The sequence below is a fragment of the Mixophyes fleayi genome, chromosome 1 (genome assembly GCF_038048845.1).
Source record: "Mixophyes fleayi isolate aMixFle1 chromosome 1, aMixFle1.hap1, whole genome shotgun sequence".
Lineage (NCBI taxonomy): Eukaryota > Metazoa > Chordata > Amphibia > Anura > Limnodynastidae > Mixophyes > Mixophyes fleayi.
This window is the reverse complement of record NC_134402.1, coordinates 194,086,818-194,113,897: the sequence shown is the minus strand read 5'-3', so window position 1 is coordinate 194,113,897 and position 27,080 is coordinate 194,086,818. Positions and strand designations below refer to the sequence as shown.

At 42.1% G+C, this 27,080-nt stretch overlaps 1 protein-coding gene across 1 annotated transcript in view; it reads left to right on the top strand.

Annotated features, from left to right (window-relative positions):
• Nucleotides 1-27,080, top strand: part of AP3D1 (adaptor related protein complex 3 subunit delta 1) — a 150,093-nt gene that overhangs the window by 36,350 nt on the left and 86,663 nt on the right. The window contains 4 exon segments of the mRNA XM_075204709.1: nucleotides 7,033-7,181; nucleotides 14,275-14,505; nucleotides 14,958-15,189; nucleotides 18,294-18,439. Coding sequence (XP_075060810.1) covers nucleotides 7,033-7,181; nucleotides 14,275-14,505; nucleotides 14,958-15,189; nucleotides 18,294-18,439 — 758 coding nt within the window.

The window sequence follows — 27,080 nt, the reverse complement described above, 5'->3', positions numbered from 1 at the left end:
AAATACTGTGTTTTTAGACCATAAGATTAACTTAAGACACATTTTTTATTAAATTTTGACTTTATCTTGTGGTCCTAATAAACTGATATCTGAAATGTAAGACCAGTTGTTATAGCATCGATGCCTGCTTTTTTTGCTACTTGTGTCTTAATGGTTCCTCTGCCTAGCTGTTAGTTGAGGATCCAATGACGGATACAAGAATATGAATGAAGCTACCCTAGCAAATGTGTAGCTGCTTAAGCGCTCACACTATTTCTCTTTCATCCATCTGGGGGACACTGCTTACCATTGGGTTGTGTGAGGGGGATGAGGAGTTGGCACTTAACTAGTTAATTCTGTGAGCTGCCAACAGACCCCTCCCCCTGCAAACCCTCTGTAATCTCAGTTTGTTAGGTGCCCAAAGGAGTTGGGCTTGTTTTTTTGTTTTTTTTTGGGCAGTGAATTATATTCACTGTAGTAGGTTTTTTACTTTTATTTCTTATTTTATTCATTTCTTTAGGGACGAGTGTGCTCAGTTCTATACAGAGCAGCTGTCAGACGGAGAGCCGGATGGCTCTTGCTGACAGAAGTAGACATTTTATTTCATCTTTAACAAGCTTCTCGACAGTGCTGCAAATCACCTATTATCTCTCTGTGGACTATCCCTGAGCGTCACTCAGCACTCCTATTCATTTGTGGCCATCTATTGCCCACATTCTCCGCTGTATTCGGTTCACTATCGCTGCTCACTGGGAACTCACCTAGAGGGCCAAGCCCAAATTCCCTTGCGGGAACCTCTGGTGAAAACCTTCCACTTTGTTAGATTCCGCACCTCTGTATGAAGTACCATCAATCCCAGGCAGAATAGAAGGATCCCACTCATCCTAGTGAGTCCTGACACTTCTGTTGCTTAGTCCAGGAAGGCTAAGTACCCAAACTTTTGTTTATATACTCCCTATTTTTAGATAGTGATGTATTAGAACACTGTGATATGCATATACATTTTTGGGGCATAGTATATTACATGTATAGATACTTTTGATCTCGCATATAACAGTCATAAAGGGATACTATCTTTTGACCTTGTCATAGATCAGTTAGTATAATCTGCTTATCTTTTGTGTGTTTGCCTGTTTTCTTATTGGCTGTACGGTATTGTCTTAAAATGTCTGCTAAGGGTAAAGCACCTCGGGTAAAATATTATAATTGTTCCAAGTGTAACACTAAATTGCCTAGTGAGCACCAGGACCCAGGGGCACTCTGTGCTGACTGCGGTGTGGCTTCTGTGGTGGCGCAGCCACAGACTTAACGCCCTAGCTATGTCAGAAACCCCAACGTGGGTAGCAGCTGCCCTGATGCAGGGGGTAATACACTGATACAACTGCTTCCTAAGCCCTCAGAAGTTGCAGCGGTACTCTTCAACCTCTGGAACAGTAGCCACTCTTAATTCAGGGGTACCTCCTGGAACTTCCGAGTCAGTTACTTCAGGCATTGTGGGACAGCCCTCTGCATTGACATCTCAAGACCCCCTTATGGGTGAGCCAGCTTGGTCCACATCGTTGGTCAGGGGTCTAGATCGGTTGAACCGATTTTTAGAGAACCCCAGACATTCACCTAAAAACAAGAGACACAGATCTGCTAACCCCCTTCTGTAACTCTCTGACTGAGAGAGATCCTCAAAAGAGGAGTGTGGAGCTTTTTGAAGATTCTGATTCTGCACAGGTGGACACAGAGGAGTCTCCCAGATAACAAGGGATTGATGACCTGGTGGTAGCAGTGTGTCAGGCACTGGGTTTCCTAGACATAGAGGAGACTAGAGCTACAGATTGTAGTCTTTTTAAAAAGGCTACAAGTTGAGCGTTTCCCTTCTTCTGTGGAGTTAAGAGATCGCAGATGCATCTTGGAAACAACCTGACCGAAGCTTTACTAGCCCAAGAAGGTACTTGTCTTTATACCCTCTTCAAGATAAAGATGTAATTCTTTGGGAACAGGTCCCAAAGGTGGCACGCTTAGCTCACCACATTACGCTTCCTGTTCCAGGAATAGCTTCCTTACAGGACCCGACTGACCGTAAGTTAAAGACTTTTTTAAAGTCCATCTACACGGCAGCAGTTGCCACTTTCAGGCCCGCGTTTTCATAGCATGGGTCGCCAGGTCTATGGAAACGTGGGCCGACCAGTTAGCTACAGCTTTGCAAGATTCTGACTTGCTTCCGCTTGCACTGCACCTGAAGGAGGCTTCAGTGTACGTTTATGAGGCTGCTCAAAACGCAGCTTCCCTTTCCTCCTCTATTTCGGCAACAGCTGTGGCTACTAGGAGAGCCTTGTGGCTGAGGTCCTGGGATGCGGACTTTGAGTCTAAAAAGACTTTAGAGTTCCTCCCTTATTCCAGCGGAGTGTTATTCGGGCCGTAATTAGATTCCATGATTTCCCAGGCTACGGGAGGCAAGAGTACCTTTTTGACAGTCAATTCTCTAATGCCTAAGACTCCTAGGTTTGGTTCATGTAGACAGCACTTTCGAGGGGACCCGTCTGGCAGGGGTCAGACTTTTAGGTCCTGATAGTCGGGTGCCAGGAGACACTCACTCCGAGGTAGGTCTTCCCCCTCCTCCTCCACCACAAGCCGTCCCTCTTCCAAGCTTCCAGATAAATTGGCAGCATGACGCGCCCCCCCCTCCCCCTTATTGGCGGGAGTGGGGGGGAAGTCTGCTATTCGGGGATCAGTGGGCAGAGTCCCTGGAGTACAGTTGGATTCGAGGGATCATGCCAACAGGTTACATAATAGACTTGGCGTGCCCAGACCCTCGGAGGTTCTTTGCAACCAGCTTGCCCCGCCATCCACAGAAAAGACAAGCAATGCTTCATTGCGTTGCTTCTCTACTTCCGCAGGGTGTTATCATAAAAGTCCCGGAAGAACAAAGGAGACAAGGGTTCTACTCCAACCTTTTTTTTGGTCCAAAAGCCGGATGGCTCTTTCTGGCCAGTCTGAAATCCAAAGCAGTTGAATCTTCACCTGCAGGTGGTCACAATTTGAATGTAATCCCTGAGATCGGTCATCAACGGCTGGAGGCAGGTCAGTTCATGACGTCAATAGATATCAAGGACGCCTACCTCCGCGTTCCCATCTGAAAACCACATCAGGCTCTCCTCAGATTCACGGTGGGGTTGACCCACTACCAATTCAGGGCTCTTCCATTCGGCCTTGCAACAGCACCTCGGGTGTTTACAAAAATGATGGCGGTAATGGTGGCTTATCTTCATTCCAGAGGGTTGCAATTAGTGCCCTATCTGGACGACTTACTAATCAAGGCTGCTTCGGCTCTTTTGCTCGAGAAACACCTTCAACTTGCCATCAGTATTCTGGAAAAGCATGGTTGGCTCATAAACCGCCCCAAGTCCCAGTTAATTCTTTGTCAGAGAATGACTTTTTTGGGACTGATAATGGATACCAACAGTCAGAAATTGTTTCTTCCAGAGGACAAGATACGGTCCCTGCGGGACTCGACAACCCAAGTTCTCTCCTGCCGGAGACTATTGGTCCTCCTGTGCATGCGCTTGCTAGGGAAGATGGTGTTGGCCTTCGAGACTCTTCCTTATGCTCTAATCGACTCTCTGTGTTTTTCAGTGGGACCTCCTCAGGAAGTGGTCCCATCACAAATTACAGTGTCAGCTGATTCTCTTGTCCCCGGAAGCCAAACAGTCTCTCAGATGGTGGATAGTCCGGAACTACTTGTTAGTCGGCAGGTTCTTTGCTCCTTGCATCTTAGTATCCACGGACGCAAGCCATTGGGGGTTTTGGAGCTGTGGCTCTTTGTCTGAGACTTCAGGGGCTCTGGTCAGCTCAAGAGACATCTCTCCCCATAAATATTTTAGAATTAAAAGCCATGTTAAAGGCCCTGCAGGGATCGCAGCTCATCCATCAGGGATTACCGGTCCATCTGCAGTCCGTCAATGCTACGGCAGTGTCGTACGTAAACAGACGGAGCCACCAGGAGTGCAGGAGCGATGGGGATGACGAATCAGATTTTCGCATGAGCAGAAAACCACGTCCCCGCCATTTCAGCAGTTTTTATTCCAGGCATTCACAACTGGCAAGCAGACTACCTAAGCCGACACGATATTCTGCCGGGGAAATGGGCTCTTCATCTGGAGGTCTTTCAGACCCTGATCGCCCGATGGGGGCTTCCAGATCGAAATCTGATGGCGTCTCTCCACAACAGAAAGATCCCACGGTTTTGCTCAAGGGCAAGGGATCAGACCTTGACAGTGCATGTCTTGACAATGCCATGGGACTTCAGCTTAGGATACCTATTTCTTCCCATTTCCATGATTCCCCGTGTTCTTCGGAGAGTCAAGCAGGCCAGACTGCCGGTCATTCTGGTGGCTCCAGCCTGGCCAAGGAGGGTCTGGTATCCGGAGATTCTGTTAGTGGCGTTAGGTCCAGGTCTTCGGTTACCTCTTCGCGAGGACCTTCTACTTCAAGGACCATTCCTACATCAGGATTTGCCGCGGCTGAATTTAACGGCATGGCTGTTGAAGCCAATCTTTGGAAATCCAGAGGGTTTTCCACGCGAGTAGTGGATACCCTTATTAAGGCTAGAAAGCCAGTCTCTGCTCGGATATACCACCATATCTGGCTTACATACATTAAATGGTGCGAGAACCGCACCTGCAAATTAGTCGTTCCGTCTTGCTAGGTTTCTTGCTTTTCTCCAGGAAGGCCTGGATGGAGGTCTTCGCATAGGATCTTTGAAAGTACAAGTTTCGGCTTTTTCAGTGTTTTTTCACACATACCGGATGTCAGGACTTTCCTACATATCCAACCACCATATGTTCCGCCCACGGCTCCTTGGGATTAAATTTGGTCCTTAATATGCTTCAGAAGCCTCCCTTTGAACTGTTACAGTCTGCAGAGTTATGGTTCTTGACATGGAAAGTGGTTTTCCTTCTTGGGGGCGCTGTCTTGTCAAGAACCTTATCTGGTGTTTCATGATTACAGAGCGGTCCTCAGAAAGGTTCTATCGTTTCTGGCAAAGGTAGTTTCTGGTTTTCATGTAAACCAGGAAATAGTTCCAGTGTTCACAGAAGACCCTCAAGGGCCTTGAACAGGAACTATGACATTTTTGGATGTGGTCAGAGCTCTCCGAATCAGTGTGCAGAAGACTTCAAAGATTCGTTGCACAGATTTCTTATTTGTTTTGTTTGATTTTTCAAGATGTGGATGGCCAGCTAGATGACTTACTTTGACTATTAAGCAGGCTTATATCAATGCTAACTGACCTGTGCCAGATCGTATTGTTGCCCATTCTACTTGTTCTGTGGGGGCATCTTGGGCTGCACGAAATGGGGCCTCAGCGGATCAGTTATGCAGAGCAGCCACCTGGTCCTCGGTCCATACATTTGCAAAATTTTACCAATGCAATGTCTTTGCGTCGGTAGATGCCAGTTTTGGCCATAGTGCTCTACGTGCCGGGCTATCGGAGCTGTCCCTCTCTTCAATGGGGCTGCTTTAGAAGGTCCCCATGTTAAGCAGTGTCCCCCAGATGGATGAAAGAGAAAAGAGGATTTTTATACTTACGATAAATTCGTTTCTCTGATTCCTTCTTTGGGACACTGCGTTCCCTCCCTTCTGCTCTTCTTCTGTATATTTGTTGATTGGCCTATCTTCTTTGGGGCTTTATAATTAAACTGAGATTACAGGGGGTTTTCAGTGGGAGGGGTATATAGGCAGTTCACAGAATTAGCTAGTTAAGTGCCAACTCCTCCTCCCACTCACACAACACCATGGTAAGCAGTGTCCCCCAGAAGGAATCAGAGAAACGGATTTATCATATGTGTAAAAATCCTCTTTTTTTATTTTTTTAATGCCTATAGCTTGGAAACCATCACCTACCATATGCTTCAAGGAATGTTGCTGAGCAGAACTAGCTCTCCATTGCAGCCACCTGGCTGGTAGTCTGTTATCTGTACTGGTCACCAGGTGGCTGGCAGTTTGGGCTCTACCAGCTGCCAAAATGTTTTCTGTTGTCTATGTCCATCTGTGACAGAAAGTTACCCTGTCCAGGGATGAGATTTGTCTTGGAGTGCCTCTTAATCTGTTGTTACTGACCACTACTACTGGTGCTACTTAGCTGTCAGACACTCACTGGCTGTAATTGGCATCTGCACACCATTTAGGTGTCTTTGATTGTAGGAGCATAGTCACTGTCGCCACCAAGCTCCTTCACCAGATTATGAAGCTGCTTGTTTCTGGGTGACGTACCTAGCTGTTTCAGTACATCTTTGCTGACTACTTTTTTCACTGTTGCTTTGCATCAGGAGTGTAGGGTAGCCGTTAGGTGTTGAACCAAGAATCCAGAGTTACTCTAACGGTTGGGGGATTTGTTGACTCTTAACTGTAAGTCACAGGAATATAGCCGGATTAGGTGTCTTGTAAGCAGGCCTACTTCTGAAAACAGTGCTCTTTGAGCAGTGGTTCTTTGTACCTAGGTGGTAGTGCAGTGTCAGGATTCTTCAACTTGGTAGCCAATGTGGGGAATCATGTTAACTCTGTCTAAATACCTGCTATTGCAGGCTTCATGCATTCCTTGATAGGAGCTTCTGTAGTGCTCCCAGTGCTGCCTTTTCCAGTTCCTAGCATTCGGAAACGGGTAAGGCAGCCTAAAAACGCAGAGTACTTCAGAATCCACACTAGACGACAAGGGGTAAGTTTAATCTAACTTTTAAATATTTAAAGTTTTGGTTTTTTTTTTAAATGCATACATAAAACATTCCTTCCCAGCATTTGGGAGGAAGGTTATGTAACATTTTGGTTAAATGTTTACCAGCAATAGAAATCTTTAGTTCAGTTGGTACTCCAGTATATGCAGGGGATCTGGGACCCGACCACTTTTTTTCCTTTTCACAGTTTTTGTGTGTTGGTTTTTTTTTGTGTTCATATTATGTTCTGTTGATCTAGTGTTCTGTATTTAATTGCAATTTTTAGACTATATCAATTACACATTCATATAAAAAGGATGAGCATGCCACTGTCCTTTTATTTGTGTCTGCACAGGTGTCAAAGAAGAATCTTATGGAGATTGTTAAGAAGTTGATGATCCATGTTGACAAAGCAGAGGGAACTGCATACAGGGATGAATTACTGACCAAAATTATTGATATATGCAGCCAGTCTAACTACCAGTACATTACCAACTTTGAGTGGTTAGTATCTAGGCACACACTGATTTACGTTTTAATCTTATCTTAAAAGCATTCTTGATATTTGTTCCAGCATTTACATGGATGATCACACCGCACATTAAAATGAAACAAGGGGTTAGGGGGAGTTGCAATTACAGTTAACATACATTTGGCATCTGCAATATAATAATTTTCAGTGTAACTATGGACGCAGATGTGTCTAAATGGTGGAAAAAAAAAAGAAGAGGTAATGGAGCTATATTCCTCAAGATGTAAGTCTCTCAATGTCCGATAATTAATTGTGTTTATAAAATCCTTGCCCTTATTTTGTGTGATGGGTGAAGAATTTCCTGGGGAAAAAGCACAATTAAACAAAAATTCATAAATAAATGATGAAATGTAGACTATTATTTGAAGTGCAATAGCCCTACATAAATCCTGTATCAATCAAATACCAAACTGTGATGCACCACAGTGTAAAAACTGCATGCAATAAGGTTGATGTATAGCAGAGTTTGTCAGGTGATACTTTGAGGTATAATAATAGTCTTGTAGTGCACAATTTCAGTTTAGTTGTGTTTTTCCACCATAAGAAACCAGCACCACTTAAATATTGATTTGTGGATTTTGTAGTAATACTCTAGTTTCATGCGATTTTGTATATTCTGTTTCTTTTCTTGGCTCTTTGCTCTTTTCTCTTTGCACCTCCTCCCTGGATGAACTAATCAGCTTCCCCGGTCTTCTGTACCATCTCTATGCCCGATGACACTCAAAAATGTACCTTTCATCTCCTGATCTCTCTCCCTCCCTTCTCTCTCTCTCTCGAGTGGCTGCATGTCTCTCTCGGTGGTCTGCATGCCTCTCTGCCATCTCCTCCTGGGTGTCCTCAAGATTTCTTAAACTCAACATTGTCGAAACCAAACTCATTGTCTTCCCTCCATCTTGAACCTCCTCCCTCCTCCTCCGACCTCTATCGCTGTTAACACCACTATCTCATCTGTTCCCCAACTCCGCTGCCTTGGTGTCATCCTTGACTCCTCTCTCTGGTTTTGCCCCCTCACTTTCAAATTCTTGCCAAATCTGGATGCCTCCAAATCGCTCATCAACTAACTGATCATGTCTCACCTGGACTATTGTAACCTTATCCTTACTGGCCTCTCCACCCTCCCATCTCTCCTTTTCTTTCTATAATCAGTGCCGCTCTAGACTTCCCTTGCTTTCTCGCTGCTCCACATCTGTGTCTCCCCCTCTGCCAAGACTTACACTGGCTCCTCTTCCCCATCAGAATGCATTAAAACCTTCTCACCTTCACATACAGGGACCTTGCCAACTTGTCTGCTCCGTACATCTCGACTTTCTCTCTATTCACACTCCATTCCGACCACTGCAACGGCCAATGGCCAATGACCGTCACCTCTCCTCTGATAACCTCATCTCGCTCACATATCCAAGACTTCTCCCCCCTCCATTGGAATGATCTCCTTCGTTCAGAACATCCACCAGTCTGTGCAGCTTCAAACGGGCATTAAAAACCCAAATATTATTAAAAGCCAATCGGTCATCCACTTATCTACTTCACCTTGCCGGCTACCTCTCATCCCATCTTTCACCCATCCTCCTTCTTTCCCTCTCATTTGTTGCTACGCTATCTGCTTTTTGCTCCTTGTGTCTTGATATGTCTACCCTTCCCTTTAGATTTTCTGATCCTTTGAGCAGGGCCCCCTCTCTCTCTCCACTTTTAACTTTGCTCACCAGCTACTCTGCCTTCCTCCTTCTTGGGCTTTCTGCCCAACGACTCCACTCACGCTTTTCTTTGCACCACTTCAGTGGCTTTTAAACTGTAAGCTACACCCACACTCTTGGGCACAGGTTTCCAGCTAGGTTCCTAGCTTGTGCAGAATGTTCCTTGCTCACTCTCGGCCTCTCGGCCTTTCTTATTTAGCTGTGCTTTGAGTTATCAGGGTTATAGTGTTACTTGTTTGTTGAACCACACTGTAGTACCTTGTAGTGTCCTACTGTTTGTACCCTTGTACGGCACTGCAGATATTTTATTGTGACTTTTAAATAAAAGTAACAATATATTGCAGGTAATTATTTCAAACTTGACTATGTCTCTCAACACTTCCAAACATCAAAAAATATCTCTAGACTTTCCTCTCTCAGCTATGGACTGTCAAACAGTCCACCTTTAATATGCAAGAGTCCTTAAAAATAGCTAAAGTGAGTGGATTGCTCTGTGTCCAAAGTTGAAATCATTTTTTTTCTTAAACAGCTGCTGACACCATAATTTTTTATTTTTTACTACTATTTTAATAAATTTGGCTGCTGTTAGTTTTAATACCTAATACAGCCCACTCCAGTGGCAATGGGTTTAAAATTAACCAAATTTAGTGTAGTATTTTTATATTTGCAGCCAGAATGTTTTGAAAGAGAGACTGTCGTAAACAGTGATATAGAGAATCCTTTGGGTTTCTACATTTGGAATAAATGGATCTCTGAAACAAATCACTGCTACAGAACCTGGAGTTCAGTGACTAAAACCTTTAAATGCTGCTATGTATAAGGAAAGTTCTTTAGACTTTTAAAGTATGGGTAGAATATAGAAATGTATTTTCTGTTGAAGCCGTGGGAACCAGAAATTCTATAAAATTATATAGCTTTTGTGAGAGCCTATTAGACACATTAGGTTGCACGAGTCTGGATTGGAAAATGTGTAATTGATTGTGGGTGTGTACTCTTGGGCTTGTGAAACTGTTAATGTAGGGTTCAGATTTTGCCCTCAGGTCCTGGAAAGTCAAGGATTTTTTTACTTGCTATGTCAGAATATATAAAGAAATAATATTTGGTCAGCACAGTGGCTTAGTGGTTAGCATTTCTGCCTTACAGCACTGCGGTCATGAGTTTAATTCCCAACCATGGCCTTATCTGGGAGGAGTTGTGTGTTCTCCCCATGTTTGTGTGGGTTTCCTTCTTGGGATGGACTTTGAAACTGGTTTTATTCTATGTGAACAGGTCTGGTTTTCTGTCTCGGCATTAGATAACAAATTTTTGTCTTCTATACCTATGGTGAAAAATAAGGTGTTTTTCTCTTTTCGTTTTTTTAAAAAAAATCTTATTTTACCACTTTTTTTTCGTCTATTTCATCCATCGGGTACACTGGAAAAACTGAACTATAGATATGCAGTGCAGGAGCTTGGGCACTTCAAAAACCGAGACTCCGCCCCTTCTATAGTTCTTTAGGCTGCCAGGATTCCATTTTTTTTTTTTTTTCAATGTAACCTGGGATGAGGTGCTTTACTGTTTCCAGCACAATTTACTTCTCGGGTTTCCCTCACTGTACTAAGTCCACCAAAAATAAGAGCAGCAGCCAGAATCTCCTTCTCCTCCTCCCCTTTGCAGCTGTCCTCTATCTTTCAACACCTCTGTCATCTAGTAAGGAGGGTATGTCTAAGGCGAGGCCTGGAGGTTGGACTAAGATGTTTGCCTGGTAAGTGGCATGCCAAATTGTCTTGTGCCCAGTCTGGGGTGGATGTCCTATGCATCACATGCAAAGTAGAGGATCGGAGGCTAGATCCATAGCCTAGTAGATTGCAGAGTAGTAGCTCGGCTCACATCCTAGGGAGTTGATCAGAGGTTCACCCTACCAGCACTTCTCTTGGGAGCCTTAGGGAGCAACATTTGTTCCCCATGTGCTCTCCCACAGAGTTCTCTGGCTCCTCCTCTTCAGCTCCCGATGAGCCGGCTTGGGGTCAAAGTAGGTGCAAGTTGTCTGGCAAGCACTAAATATTCAGGATCGCTACAAGTCAGAAGTTCCAGAAGAAGCAGACTGCTTCCTTCCCATCTTCTTCACAGTTTGAAGATCTTTCATGTGGCGTGTGGACCAAACCTGATCGTAGGTTTTAGTTCTCAGGTTTATTTACTACCTAGTGAGGATGCTGTTAATTGGGAGTCTCCACCTAGGGAAAATGCTCCCATAACAATACTTCTGTGTGTGCTATGTAAGGTGATTCTAGTGGCACCGGACTGAATGAGAATGTTGTGATACACTGGCATTCTCCGCATAGCAGAGGGCCCATTGTGATATCTGCTTCCAAGACAAAACCTGTTAAGCTTTGGCTATGGAAAGACCCCAAACTTAACTCAAAGAAAACTGGTACATTTAGTGCAGTGCAGCCCTTTTTACAGCAGTTATGCAAGTGCAGGCTCATAAATCCTCTCCAGGGGCTCCATGGGATCTCAACCTGGTGCCAGCAACTTCTCTTCGAACCCTTGAGTTAAAGTTGCTTATCTGGAAGGTGACCTTGCTTTTGGTTATTTCCACAGCTAGAAACATTTCAGAATTTGGGACTCTGTCTTGTAGGTGTCCATATCTCATCTTTCATGAAGATAGGACTGTTATTTGGAATAAGCCTTCCTTACTTCCCAAGGGGTTAATCAGGACATTGTCAGGGCTTTGTCCGTAGGACCTGTGGTGTGCAGGGCGGATGACCTTTTGGTCCTCTGTGATGCCCACAATAGAGGATGGCTGGCATCCAAGCAGACCAATGCTAGGTGAATTACTGAGGTAATTCATCAGGCTTACATTAGTGCAGAAAGTCTGTTCCTGGAATTGTGACTCTACATTCTACTAGATCAGTAAGAGGTTCCTGTGGGTCCCTGCATGGGGCTTTGGCTGAGCAGCAGTCTTTGGATCACACATTAACAAAGTTTGACAGATTTAACATCTTTGCATCCAAAGATACCAGTTTTAGATGTACGGTGGTGCGTACAGTTATCGTTGTACTCACCCGTAGGGACAGCTTTGGTGTTTCCAGTGTCCCCCATATTTGTGAAAGAGCAGGATTTTTATACTTGTTTGCTCCTTTTCTCTGATTCCATTGGGGGCTACTGGATGACCACCCTTTATACTCTAGATCTTTGTTGTTGACTGTTCTACTTGTTAAGGTTCTATTTACCTGTTGTAGAACTTGTGAGGAGCTTGAACTTTTGGATCCAAATTTAAAGTGCCCACTCTCCAGTGCAATAGCCTATATTTCCCAATGTTTCCAGTGTCCCTCCGATGGGCTCAGAAAAATATTTAACATAACTATAAAAAGTTATTACTTAATATTTTTTTTTATTTTTTTGTATTTTTGCTCCTTATAGAAACTACAAAATGGCACATGTTTACAAAATATTTCTGAACTGATACTTTTCTGAACTAGTGCATGATTTTCCAGAATTGTTGCTATAATTTATCAAGTGCCTATATATGCTGTATCACTATACAAGGGAGCTGTAAGCAAGCAGTACATTAATCCATTGCATTTCATCAAGGGGGTTTCCACTTTTAAGTGTACAAAAGTAGACTTCTATATGGACAGAAAGAAAAGCTTAAATTAAGTAAAGATAGTAGCCAGCATTTGGAATGTAACAACCCCCCTATTGCAGGTTTTTAAACAAGTTCTGTTCTATAACAGAAGAACAAGTAGGGCGCCTCTGAGTGTATTATCAATTGTATAGTGTGGAATAGAGCAATAACTTGCATACCATGAATTTGTAGATGATAAACTTTACAGAAGATAATGGAGTAATCTGTGCTTTGCCTTTAGTCCTCCAGATCTCCACCGATCCATACAAAATACAGGAAAACAGCAAACATAGTGTAATACTGCAAAAATCACAGCAATGTCACCAGGTTCCCCACAATACTATGGGGTATATGGGATAACTATCCCAAAATAGTAATAGGACACCACCACGAGTGCACAAAATAAATATTAAAATCTGCGTACCAGATATAGTGATATATTCCACTTCTGAAGGGTATTAAAACATGTGTAACACCAATGTCTCTGGTGTAACATCTCTTGGGGCAAACCCAGTTCCTCCTGTTGTTAGAATCAGGTTAAGTTCTTTTTCATCGCACCAGTCTATTAATGATTCCTTAATATCGTCTATTTCATCTGGCACAATCTTATACGCAGATATAGTCCCGCCCAATAATGAAGGATCTTGGACTAAGTCTTTGAGGTTTATGCCACTCCGATCTTCTGCAAGGTTCCTGAAACTACTGTCACTCACAGCAAGAAATAGCTAATCTAAGTTCTGTTCTATCCATGTTGCATTTTAAGTAACAGCAGTACATGAAAGACATCTTCAAGGCAGTGTCAGGAACCAGTAGTGATGAGGTCAGGAGTAGAGCTGTTGATTTGACCATTGTAAGTGCATAGGCGGATAATTGGCTGACTAGGTTCTTTATGTATGAATGGAGGATACAGTTGTGGATTCATCAACCGAGAGAAAGAAATGAGGATTTGGAGCTGGAGTGGGAATTCAAAAGGTCCAGGCCGAACGCCATGATGGAATTATACTTTAAATCAGGCCTGTCCAACCTGCGGCCCTCCAGGTGTTGTGAAGCTACAAGCCCCAGCATGCTTTGCCAGTAGACAACCAGTTGATAGCTGGAAGGGCATGCTGGGACTTGTAGTTTCACAACACCTGGAGGGCCGCAGGTTGGACAGGCCTGCTGTAAATCATAATTTACAGAAGGCACAGAAGCAATATGCTAACATAATACAAAATAAATGTTGGAGCAACAAACAATAGCAGAAAAATATTTTTATTTCTCTATTACCCTCACCTATTGTATTGTATGTTTAATTGGGAGTAAATGGAGTCTTTATAGAGGGACAAACCTAGAAAGGAAGATTGGATGTGACACCGCATTCAGGACAGCTGCCTCTTTGGCAGGCTAGAGAGGAGATTATCAAGGCAGGAAATCACAAATAGTGTTGACAATGTAGTATAAACCGGTGTCTGGCTGTTCTCTTCAGTTGTATGCAAAAGTCTTCTAACGGGATGCAAGGGGAGAAGGATAAGCAGAGGTGAAGTTTTTTTTTTTGCTTTCTGGGGATCCATGATAGTTTCATTTGTTATCTTGTCTGCCTGGATTGTCTGTCAGAGAACTCTCTGTAATATATTTATATCTTTAACATGCAGTTTGTTGTAACCGTATTACCATGGCCTCAAGATGTGCTTTTCACTTTTCTAATTCAACAAAATACTACATATGTTAATCTTAAGGGTTGGTTAACAGAACTGTGAAGGCTTAACATAGACTTTTTATTTTTAGGTATATTAGCATTCTGGTAGAGCTCACTCGTCTTGAGGGGACACGCCATGGGCACCTCATAGCTGCTCAGATGCTTGATGTTGCCATCCGAGTGAAAGCTATTCGGAAGTTTGCTGTATCGCAGATGGCCACGTTGCTGGACAATGCCCACCTGCTGGCCAGCAATACCCAGCGGAATGGAATCTGTGAAGTGCTGTATGCAGCTGCTTGGATATGTGGCGAGTTCTCAGAGTAAGAGAATCTTTGAGGCTAGAAAATAGTTATTTGTTCACCATATCCTGTCATAAGGCACTCATGGCAAATAGATTTTAGCATGGTGCCACATGGTATTAACTAACACCTTGTAGTCTGTTTTATGTACTAAAATGAAATTCTTTGAGGAAGATTTCATTTTTTGTAGCTTGGATTGAATGTGAGCGTGGAAATTTCACTAATAAGGATTTGTTATGTTGGAGCCCTGTTTAACAGCAATAGCAATAAATCCAGTACGCCTTTTATATGCAATAATTGCTCTCTAGAACGCACACCAGGAGAACTGTAAGATTTTTAGCAGGTAAAAAGCCTAGGAGTAAATTGAATTTAATTAGACTGCAAGATGTTTCCTCTAAACTTCTCTCATATTGTTGGTCAAACTGGATCTCTGTAAATTGTCTTTTTTTCTTTTTTTTTTTCCTTCCCTGAAGGCACCTGCCAGAACCGCATCGAACATTGGAGGCTATGCTCAGACCAAAAGTCACTACTTTGCCGGGGCATATACAGGCGGTTTATGTACAGAATTTGGTAAAATTATACTCTTGCATTCTACAGCGCAAGGAGCAGGAAGGAGACCAGGACGCGGCACAGGAAATTACACAGCTTATGATTGATAGACTTCCCCAATTTGTACAAAGTGCTGACTTGGAAGTTCAAGAGAGGGTAATATATGTTATATTCAATTGTACCCGGAGGAGAGCGTATTAGAAGTCTAGCTGTTAGTATCATTTCATTCTTATACTGGAGCTCCATGATTTTACAAAAAGGATTTGTAATTCAGAAAGGGAGACTTAATGGTTAAAGTGTATACATTTTAAATGAAGAACTTTCAGACTTATTCAGATAAAATATTAAGTTTTATTATCAACCTGTGTGTATTACCATTTGGGCTCTAAATTAAGATTTATTTTATTTTCCAGATTAATGTTTTGTGGACATACTGCCATCACCATGCGCAGCACAATGGCCTAGTGGTTAGCACTTCTGCCTCACAGCACTGGGGTCATTAGTTCGATTCCCGACCATGGCCTAATCTGTGTGGAGTTTGTATGTTCTCCCTGTGTTTGCGTGGGTTTCTTCCAGGTGCTCCGGTTTCCTGCCACACTCCAAAAACATACTGCTAGGTTAATTGGCTGCTATCAAAAATGGCCCTAGTCTCTGTCTATTTCCCTCTTTGTCTGTGTGAGTGTGTGTCTATATTAGGAAATGTAGACTGTAAGCTCCAATGGGGCAGGGACTGATGTGAATGAGTACTCTGTACAGCGCTGCGGAATTAGTGGCGCTATATAAATAAATGATAATGATGATCACCAGGCTCCTTCACAGCACCTGCTTATTTCTGTGCAGTGTATGTGTAGCTGCTGCAGCACCTTTTTGCTGGTAATTGTGGCTTGTTCCTCCTGACTTCTTATTCTGGATCAGTACTGCAGGGTAGCAGGCAGACCATTGAGTCAGGATTTCTTTAGGGAGAGGTGTAAAAAGTAGCACATTGCCTCCTGGGAGTTCAAGGAGGTAATGCATGTTCTAGGTGCATTTGAATTCATATGGCGCTATCAGAAACCCCCTCAAGTGTTTCAGTCTTGCGGTTGCTAGACTGGACTGATATGCAGTGGCCCCTCCATTAAACCATCAGGAATGGGGGAAGGACCCAAATGGGAATCTGAGCTAGGACACAACACCGACGGATACGGACAGATCACCCATTGGAGCACTAAAGTAGGCCCTGAACACATTTTTATTGTGCGTGCGTGTGTGTGTATTATAAGGCCACAGACGTGCCCTTATATTAAGGTTGCATCTAAAAAACGACATTCTGCCATTGGAAATCTGTGAGAGGGGGGCATGGTGTTTGAGGGTGTACATTTTAAAAAGTATTATAGCTATTAAGCTGAAATTTGGCATGTGAATGGAGAACTGTCCACAGGTGCCAAATTTCAGAAAAAAAGAATAAAAAATGACAAATTAGAAATAATCTAAACTTCAAAATCTTGCGGTTTTTTTTTTCCACTGGAAAAGAAAAAAGTTTCTATCACAATGAAATGACCATCTAATACTTGAATCCTTAGAAAATTCTTATCTTGCGTAGAGGGGTGCTACCAATAACATATTTGATACAATTTGAAAGAGAGAAAGACTAGAAGTTATTCATGGTGCACAATTTCCATCAGATTTATCCAGACATAAATGGATCCAGGCATAACAATAAATTGGCAATATTTGCAGCCCATGTTCTAAGTATAAGCTGCCATGCCCAAGCCTTAAGTCAACTTATCTTCCGATGACATTGAATTTGATTTCCGTTAATTACTTACCTGGAGTTACCTGAGGTATTTGTTTTCCAACAAATGCTCGATAATTTTGGCTCAGTTGATAGAAGATCTCTAGACATGGCAGACCACAATAAAATAACATTGTTGTGCGTATTGTAAGTGTTCTGTCTTCTGCCCATTTGCTTCCAGCAAGAGTGGCTAAGTTGTGTGAAATTAATGTAATATACTTTGTTTGGAAATCAAAGAAATGTAGTTTTAAAAATTATCAAAACCTGAGGCAACCTATGGGTTCCCATCATGTATGGTTTTTCCAACTCTAGCTTATTGGCCAGAAATATACCCATTGTCCTATACCCCAATGCTTAGGCTTGCCCTTGAACATTTTTAAATAAATGCACTGCAAATAAAACCCTATTTTCTGGGTTCCCAGAGCCTACTGGCAAATTCTCCAGACTGCTGTATCTACTCTCATTCACTTGCACACAATTGAAGTTTTTCTCTTCTCAGATGCTTGTTTTCCGTTTTTGGAACTTGCCCCTAGTCTAACTTCATTTATGTCTTAATATTAATCCTGTATTGTTCCAAATTTTTTAAAGAAATCTTTATATTTACTTATACCAGTCGACTTCAAGCCAGTTCTTTCCATTTTGCATTGGGGACCAAAATTATATTGAGGCTCTTTTTAACTATTACATTCTTTCACCAACTTCTTTCTAAGCTTACTCTGTTATCTGTGCTTGCTTTATTGATCTATGTCTGTTACAAATACTTGTACATAGATGGGATCATGGTTTGGATCTATGTTTCTGTGTGGTCGCTAATGCCAGTATTATGGCTGAGGGCATAGTGTTAGGGATGTTTTTTGGACTCCGAGCATTGTGATGGTCTTTGGCTCAAGTCCTAAGTAGAGTTAACAGTTAATGTGTTTTATCTTTGTGCAATTAATAGGGCTTTATTGTAAGAGAATGGACTTTAGCAACACCATAGTATAGCATAGTATCATATATATATAAACAAACAGGGTAGATCAAGGAGCAAATTTATTCTGCTGATGCTGTGAGAGATATTAACAGGTGAAGCAACATGGTTCTTAGGTCTCCAATTGCATTTTGTTGAATGTGTAGCTTATGTTTCATTTTGTTTTATTATTCTACTCTTCTGCTTGGCTAGACTTTCTCTTTTGTCTTTACATTTTTGAAAAGTGTAGTCCTTTCTTTTGTCTGCATAGGATTTAAACAAGTCTGTGCACAATTGAGCAAAAAAGATCTTGTAGTAAACAAATACTATGTATCCACTGTATCAGCATTTACTTTTTGTACAAAAAAACTTCTGAAACCCATAATTGTACAACTCTGCAGATTGTTTTGGCTTAATACATACCATGTAATATAAAATACAGTTATGCATTATATTGGCTTTTGGAAAACCAAGTATTCTGTTATGGTAGTATGCTTCATACTGTGTTTTAATTACATGTTGCATCACTTCATGTTGCAGGCCTCCTGTATACTGCAGCTTATCAAATATATACTAAAGCTACAAGCAAAGGATGTCCCTGTCGCTGAGGAAGTCATGGCACTGTTTGCTGGTGAACTGAACCCAGTTGCTCCAAAAGCTCAGAAGAAAGTCCCTGTTCCAGAAGGGTATGTTGTGGCAAAGTTTATGGTTTTTATGCATTAAATGTTTGCCCCTAATGTAATTTGATAGATATTCAAAGGGCAATATACAAGTATATGTACTTTATTTATTTTTTATGTAAAAAACGATGTACAGGGCAATCAAAACATTGAGGCATATTCGGTTAGCTTTTTGGTCCGCGATTACACACGACTGCATGTGTAAAGTGACAATACGGTACTACAACATCACTGATTTTCCTTCGCAACCCTATGGGGTGCGCACAGAAATTCGCAATGTTGTGGTATCGGAACTCGTGCAGCCGAAAAGCTAATTGATTATGCCCCTTTTTAAAAAAAAATTATTTCGCTTTCACTGCCATTTGGGGACACTGCTTACCATGGGGTACAGATGTCGCTGTGCTTTAAGTAAGGCACTAAATTTTAACAACTTATCTGGCCTACTCCCTCCCACTATGCTCCATGGACTGAGGAGATTCATTTTTTTTTATAGTGTCTATGTTATAGGGCACTTTGCAGTTCTATTTTATTTCCTATTTAACTTCAACTGCTTTTCAATTTATTTAAATTATTTCTATGTTTGGCCCATAGGTTCTATGCCACCTCTTGCTCTCCAATGCTGGCTACCCGTCAAAAGGGCCACCCGGTCACAGAGATGGAATGACTGGGGGATCCAGAAGCTGCACCAGAGCAGCGACGGACCACGCCCGGAGCTGCGGCATGCAGCCCCAGTCTCCCCTAGTGGGGCTGACAGCCACCATTTCAAATTGTAGCTTTGCCTCTGCAGTGCCTGGTTGTACCTACTTAGGCTGTGTATCACTCTTATTACTGTTGTACTCTTTTCTTATAATTGGAGAAATAAAAGGTACTGCGATATGTCACAGTACTCTCTCTATATCTATATTGAGTAATGACCATTTTTTTTTGCACTCTCCTTTCACGAGATGAGGTAGCCATTCGGTCCCCGTTGTCGTCAGGAGTGATTGCTTCAGTCCCAAGGGAACAAATAGAATTGGGTTATTACTGAAACCTCTTTCTTGTTCAAAAAACAGATTTGTCCTTTCGACTAATTCCAACCTGAAATTCGTCAACTTGCATTTGAGAGTAGCCAGCTTCCTGATGAAGTATGTTCGTTCCGTTGTCAACGCAATGGAGTAGAACGAATGTCTTGCATTTTTTGGATATCAAGGATGCATTTATTCACATACCAATATGGGAAGGCTACCAAAATCATCTCAGGTTTGCGATGGATGCATACCATTACCCACTCAGGACCCTACATTTTGGTTTGGCAACAGTACTGAGGGTATTTATAAAGGTGATGGAGGTCATGACAGCGCTTTTACAACAGAAAAGGGTGACTAATACCATACCTTGACAATCTCCTGATAAATGCAGATTCTTCCCCTCTCCTTCTGTCCCATCTGTGCTTGACTGCGTGAAAGCTACAATCGACGGATGGGTCATGAATTTCAAAATCCAGCCTTGTCTCTACCCAGTGCATGGTTTTTCTGGGTCTCCTGTTTGACACCATGTGTCAAAAGGTGTTTTTGCCCCAGGAGAAGATTCGAACTGTTCAAAGAACAGTGAAGTCATTGTTATCACTCAAGCAGGTTTCCAACCTTCTGTGCATAAAACTGATGGGGCAAATGGTGTCTTGTTTCGAAGCAGTGCAGCTTGCTTGCTTACTTCCATTCACGACCCTTCCAAAACGAGATTCTCACAGGAGGCCGAGGTACAATCCTCAGTTGGAAACAGTTTTTGCTGCTGTTGGTAGTGACCCGTCGGTCTCTCTTGTGGTGGCTGAAGATGAGGAATCGCAGTCTGGGGCGTCCCTTCTCCGTGTTGGACTGGACCTTAGTAACCACAGGCACCAGCCTACTAGGATGGGGCGCGGTGAAACTGAGCTTCCGTCTTCAGGGGCATTGGACCAGGGAAGAGGCAAGGCTTTTCATCAACATTTTCGAGTTACAAGCATTCTTTTTAATTCTCTGATTCAGGCACAGCTCCTTTTGAGCCAGAGACCCATTTGTGTTCAGTCCGACAACACCACGGCAGTGGCATATATCAATAATTAAGAGGTGACCTGAAGTCCTTTTGCCTCGAAGGAGGTTGCCAAGATCGTGCGCTGGACGGAACATCCTGTTGCGGCCATTTCTGCACTCTTTATCCCAGGAGTCGCAATGCAATTCTTCCTGGGAAATGGTTATTCCACCCTAAACTGTTCTCCCAGATTGTGGACACATGGGGTCAGCCGACAATCAAAATAATATCCTCTCTGCTGAATCACAAAGTGAACAGATATTTCCCTCCGATTCCGATATTGCCTTGGGTGTTAATAAAGGCCAAGAGGAAGGGAATGCTGGCAATTCTGCTGGTACCAGACTGGCAGAGAAGATCCTGGTACGCCTATTTTCTAAGCAGGGTAATTGAACCAACCAATGACTTCTTCTAAGGGAAGATCTTCTGAGCCAGGGCCCGTTTTCTCATTAGGATTTAGTACAGCTGAATTTGAAGACCTGGCAGCTGAAGCCATGATCCTTTGCAGGAAAGGTCTCTTGGAAAAAGTCATTCGGACAATTAAGACCATGAAACTGGCGTCTTCCAAAAATTATCTACGAATTTGGAAGTCCTACATAGGCTGGTGTGAAAGGAGAGATGTGTTCCCATCTTTTTTTTTTTTTTTTTTTTAAACCATCCAGCTCGTTTTTTGTCCTTCCTCCAGGATGGTCTGGGCAAGGGCTTAAGATTTGCTTCCCTTAAGGTTCATATCTCGGCCTTGTCTGTTTTTTTCATAGACATCTATTACTTGAGGTTTGTACCTTTTTTCTTTTTTTTAGGGGTCCTTCATGTCCAACCAACTTTTTGTTCTGCTGGTGGAACAGTGGGACCTGAATTTGGTTCTTTCAGCCTTGGAGAATTTGCCTCTCGAACCCATAGACTATATCACCTTAAAGATCCTGATCTGAAAGGTTTCCTTTTTTTTTTTTTTTTTACTCTCCATATCATCTGCAAAGCTGGTGTCTTTGTCCTGCAACCCTCTTTGCAACCCAATGTAGTGTCCAAATTTGATATTCACCAGGGTATTGTTATTTCTTCGGTGCCCCAAGATTTACCATCTGGTATTCAGGATTCTTTTGCTTCTTTTGCTTGATGTGGTTCAGGCTTTGCTGATTTATGTTAACCACATGGCCTCATTACATGAGATGGATAGTCTTCTGGTGTGATATGACTCTCACAAACATGAATGGCTGGCAGCGAAACAAAGGATTGCCAGATGGATAAAGGCTGCCAATTGTCAGGCTTATCTGTCGGAGGGATCTCCTGTTCCAGATAGTATTAAGGCGCATTCCACCAGGATGGTCAACGCGGAGTGGAGTCTCGGTCGAACAAGTGTGCCGGGCAGCTACCAGGTCTTCTTTTCATTTGTATGCAAAATTCTCTCTCTTCAATGTCTTTGTTTCTAAAGACGCTAGCTTTGGCAAAAAGGTGTTAAGCGCAGCTCTATCGGAACGTACCCACCCATAGGGGCAGCTTTGGAAAGTACCCCATAGTAAACAGTGTCATCCAAATGTCTGTGCAAGAGAAAAGCGTTTTTTTGTACTCGCAGTAACATCTGTTAATCTTAACACTGCTCTCCCTAAACTTTTGTTTAAAATAGTTTTCGGTTGCATGTTTCTTGTTTGATTGTGGCCTTTAGTCCTATTCTTAGGGCCTTCTTAGTTAAATAAATGGATTCTCCTCAACCCAGGGGGCATGGAGGGTAGGGAACAGGCCTGTAAAGTTGTTAGAATTTAGTGTCTTACTCCAAGCACAGTGCCTTCTATATCCCATGGTAAGTAGTGTCCCACAAATGAGTTAAGAGAAGCAGATTTTAAGGGGACTACAAAAAGCCTCTTTTTGTAGTGTTTCTGGGAAAAACACTAAAGAATGCTGATATTATTGATTGCTTTTGAAAATATTTCAAAATCAATGTGGTTCTGATGCCCAATTTCAATTGCCTCTGGTTGTTTCAAAAGAATGTGATGTTTAAAGTAATCTCATAACCCTACCTGAACAGATACTTAACGAACATGCCTTAATTAACGTGTCACAGAATCATCCAAAATATCAGTACATTATACATCCACATATTTACTTAGCACTGCTCTATCAATGCAATCAAATTACAATAAACACATTAATGCTTGCCTACCTTATTTCGTACTATTCTATTTGTAAAGTGTATGACGTACCAGCAATAAACTTGAAATATTTCCTGCTCCATGTACAGGTTTGGAGGGAATGAATTGCTAAATATTGCCTTTAAAATAAAAAAGAAAATAATAGCACATGCTTTTTATTCTTAGTATGTGAGGTATATTTTCATATATGGAAAAGTGATAAAGGGGCGTTAAAACACTTTGCGCCTTCAGCTTAAGCTCTTACATCCGTAACTATCGTTTAAAATAAAGATGTGATCGCTGTGGTTCCAAAGTACATAGATTTTATTAGCAAAGTATATTAAAAGGCAAAGTTTGGTGTACATACGCATGCGACAGTTGGCACCAACTCAAGCTTCAATCAGAACGCTCTAGGGACCAAAGCCAGAGCTCAACAATTTATACACTGTGCAGTTGGAAAAGTAGTGTCATCACAGAGATATATAGATACAGTTGTAAAGTCTTCGTTCATAGGTCAAAGGTTCTTGCATTTTCAGGTACTCTATGTGGCATTAGTGAGTTCCCCTGGTCATTGTTCTTCAAACTGCCAGGTGTTCTTTTCTCAGGCTCCCGTCTCTAGACTTGTATAAACTGGTTTTTATGATCCCTGTGTGCTGGTTATTTGGTGTATGAAATATTGATGTTATTTATAACTAGCATTTACAAGGTGCGAATGCTACACAAGTAACACCAGAAACTTTTTTATAAAATTGCGAGCAGATTGATTCCAAACTCAATTTATTGCAGATGTCGGAAACATTATTTAACTTTCTCCCCCACATTTTATATGAAAAAGATTGTAAAATACATTAAACACACTTAAATTTTATGATAAACATTATGTTGCGTACAATTTGCATCGCAACTGATTGTAGTGTACAGGAATTATTAATTTATCTCCTTCATCCAATTATTTATCTCTTAACAGCTCACTGGGAGCTGCTAAAGTGATATCTTCTGAAAGTGGATGTTACTGTGCTGCATATGTTGAAAGCATGGTAAATGAAAATTGTAAATTCTCTGCAATAGAAGATGTTAAATTCTTGTCACAAATGATGTAGAGTCCTTATTTAACCAGATATGTGAAAGTCTTTCAGTTGCCCTAAAAGAGATAACAATGTTATAATGATTTGGAAGTCAGTGCCCCAGATACAGTGTGGAAATAGTAAAAACATAACTTCTACAAATGACATTGATGTTACAACCTATGGTAGCAGCTGAATAATTCTACTTACTGGAATATCTTTGTTAGAGCAGTGTGATATGGAATTTATGGAGTTTCACCTGGTAAATTATAAGGTGGAATCTAGGTGACTAAAGTTACTTGCAATATATTCAGAGCGCAAGTGAATCATACCCAGTAGAGGGAAATATTGCATCTCCCACAGTGTCATATTCATGAACACCAAAGTGGAGATAATAAGATTGGAAACCTCTTTTCTTTGGCCGGGGACATTGTGGTATAAAGGACAGGGCGAACTGGCACTTACAGAATGTCTTTTAACTAAGCCCTAGCTTCTCCCTCTCTATACCCTGCTTCCTGTTTCTTTAGTTTAGTTTAATTGCCCAGTGAATGAGCTATGTTTGGGGCTGAGCAGCAGCCCAAATCTGTTGTTCATTTTATTTTCGTTCATTTTTATTTTATTATCGGCGGCTTTGGCCTCATGTTGTTTGATAGCTGCATAGTGCACAGCATGGATGGCTGTATGCTGTTTGGAGTGGGTGATTGAAGGTACGTTCAGTTTGCCCTCCTTGGAGCCAGGCACAGTTGCTACAGGCCAATCCTCCTCTGCTGCTTCTGCACACAAGCTACTGTCGAAGTCGTATAATTGGATGAACGAAAGTATATTGGTTAATATTGTTTTGCCTTGCGATGCGTACGCCACGTAACACAGGTCCGTACGTCACCTAACACAGCGCATGGTGCGATCGCACGGTAAAATACGCACACACTCGCATTACAACATTTAGTTATTTATATAATTCATATTCATATTGGTTATGTTACACTTTAATTTATGAGCAGATAGCATTTGGTTTATTATTAGTTTATATAATAAGATTATATGTGCACTTCTTTGATATATATGGTTCAGGTTGTGGGAAAGGTGGCATGTCTGGTATCATACTGAAACCCTATTCATCAGCAGCTGTCTGGTGCAGTCGGCGAAGAGATCGCACATTGCATACTTTGGTTATTGATATTAGGGAATAAACCTTTGTATGATGCTGGCCATGAAAGGAGCAGACCCCCTAGAGGGACGACCCCCACCTTTTAGATTCCTTAGATTGAATCAGCCTATGACCTGTTTGCCCTGGAGACACCCTTTGTCTGGACCTATAGAAGCAAGCTACGTCATTTCATTGTTCTCTGTAACACTGAATGAATATATATGATCACAGCTGTGCTGCCAGCCAGTCTACACTGACCACAGTTATCTAACAGATATACTGTTCCATTGGGACCCATGGAAGCGCAGCGATTGCAGCGGTATGTATGCATGTATCTTTCGGTATTGGCTGTGCTGTACTGTACTGTATTATTTAATAATGTATTGAACTGTTAACTTTTTACATCTGCTAAAATAAATCACTTTGTGCTTTGGAAACACATACAATTGATTGGGCAATGCTTATTTGAAAACGTTAGAATTACTTTAATACAGCCGGGGTCCACTGCCGTGAGGAGGTATGGCAGCAGATAAATGTGCCCTTTCCCAGCACAGTGGTGGGAGGGGGCAGCCAGTGATTTCATTTTAATAATAATAAAAAATACAAATTTATGTTTAGGGGATTGATCAGGCTAGGGTCATTGGTCACTAAGATAGTGAGCCGTGTTAGGCACTGGGTTTGTGGATGAGGTAGTCTTGCTGGACGCCTGCCACTTCAGTGCTGGGCCCTGGGAGGGACGTGTTTTTCCTCTCATGCACTTCCTCCTTGGTGGTCTCTCACTCCTTTGTGTGCAGATGTCAGAATAGGCAGCCATTATACAGCTTAAGCGTCTCCCTTTTTCTGTCCTGTAAGTTAACTGGTTGGCGAGTATCGCCCCTTCCGCCCCCTCCCCCCAGGGTTTTGTCCTTTTAGACTGTGTGGGCTGATGGCTGTATTGCAGGCTTACATTCTGTACTTGATTTGTGTGCTGCTTATATTATTTACTATGTTTTTCACTGTTTATTTGACATCTGTGTTTTGTCCCATCTCTTAACATGTCCGTTATAGTGTGTGTGTGTGTGTATATGGGCAGCATGGTGGCTAAGTGGTTAGCACTTCTGTCCCACAGCGCTGGGGTAATGAGCTCAATTCCCGACCATGTCCTTATCTGTGCGGAGTTTGTATGTTCTTACTATGTTTGCGTGGGTTTCCCCCAGGTGCTCCGGTTTCCTTCCACACGCCAAAAAACATACTAGTAGATTAATTGGCTGTTAACAAAATTGACACACACTATATATATATGTATGTATGTGTGTGTGTATGCATTTATATGTGTATATGTATGTATGTATGTGTGTATGTATGTATATGTGTATGTGTATATATATGTGTGTGTATATATATGTGTGTGTATATATATATATATATATATATATATATATATATATATATATATATATATATATATATACATACAGTACCCTCCCTTTTGCTTTTCTATGGCTTAGTTTGAAATGTGGTACTCTTTTACTTGGGACTTTAGTATTACTGAGGTTGCAGAGGGGAGGAGTCGACAGCGGCAAGTTTATTTGTTAACTATTTTAGTGCCAACTCATGCACCCTCATAAAACCCCTAAATGGAATCGTAGAAAGATATTTGACGTAAGTACAAAAATCTTCTTGTCCCAGGGTGTTTTGTTTGAGCCTTAGCTTGGCTCCATCAGTCAAGCAATGGGAGGAATGAGCATTTTTCTTCCTGTCAATGCGCTCAAACAAAGAATATCTAGGTTCTGGTCCTTTTTGTCTTCAGGCATGTTTCGCGGTCAGTTTTTCCTCAAGCCAGTCTTCCAGAGTTCAGTTGTCTGTCCCCAGTGGGTGGTCTGCAACGTGGTCTGTTCTGCGTCCAACAAGTAAGTCTGCAGACAAGCAATCCCTGTTATGGGCATTTTGCCCCTCCGCGATCGCTAGTGTTGGTAGTCTGTCTTCTCTCAGGGATCGGTGTTTTGGCTGTCACGCATGCCTGAGTATGTGGAGTTATGGACCGGAGGTACACAATCAATCTGCTTGGTCCTTTTCCCATTCAGATCTTAACCACAGCGCTTCCTGCATATTCCCCTAAAAGCGATCTGTTTCTGCTAGAGGTGATTCAATTCCTGATTTCTTCCAGAGTGGTTATTCCGGAAGAAATTAATAGAATGGTTTGGTATTTTAATCCTACCTTTTTCTGGTGCCAATTTCAGATGGCTCGTTCAATTTGAAATCTTTGAACACACTGGTCACGGTGTCTAAGTTCA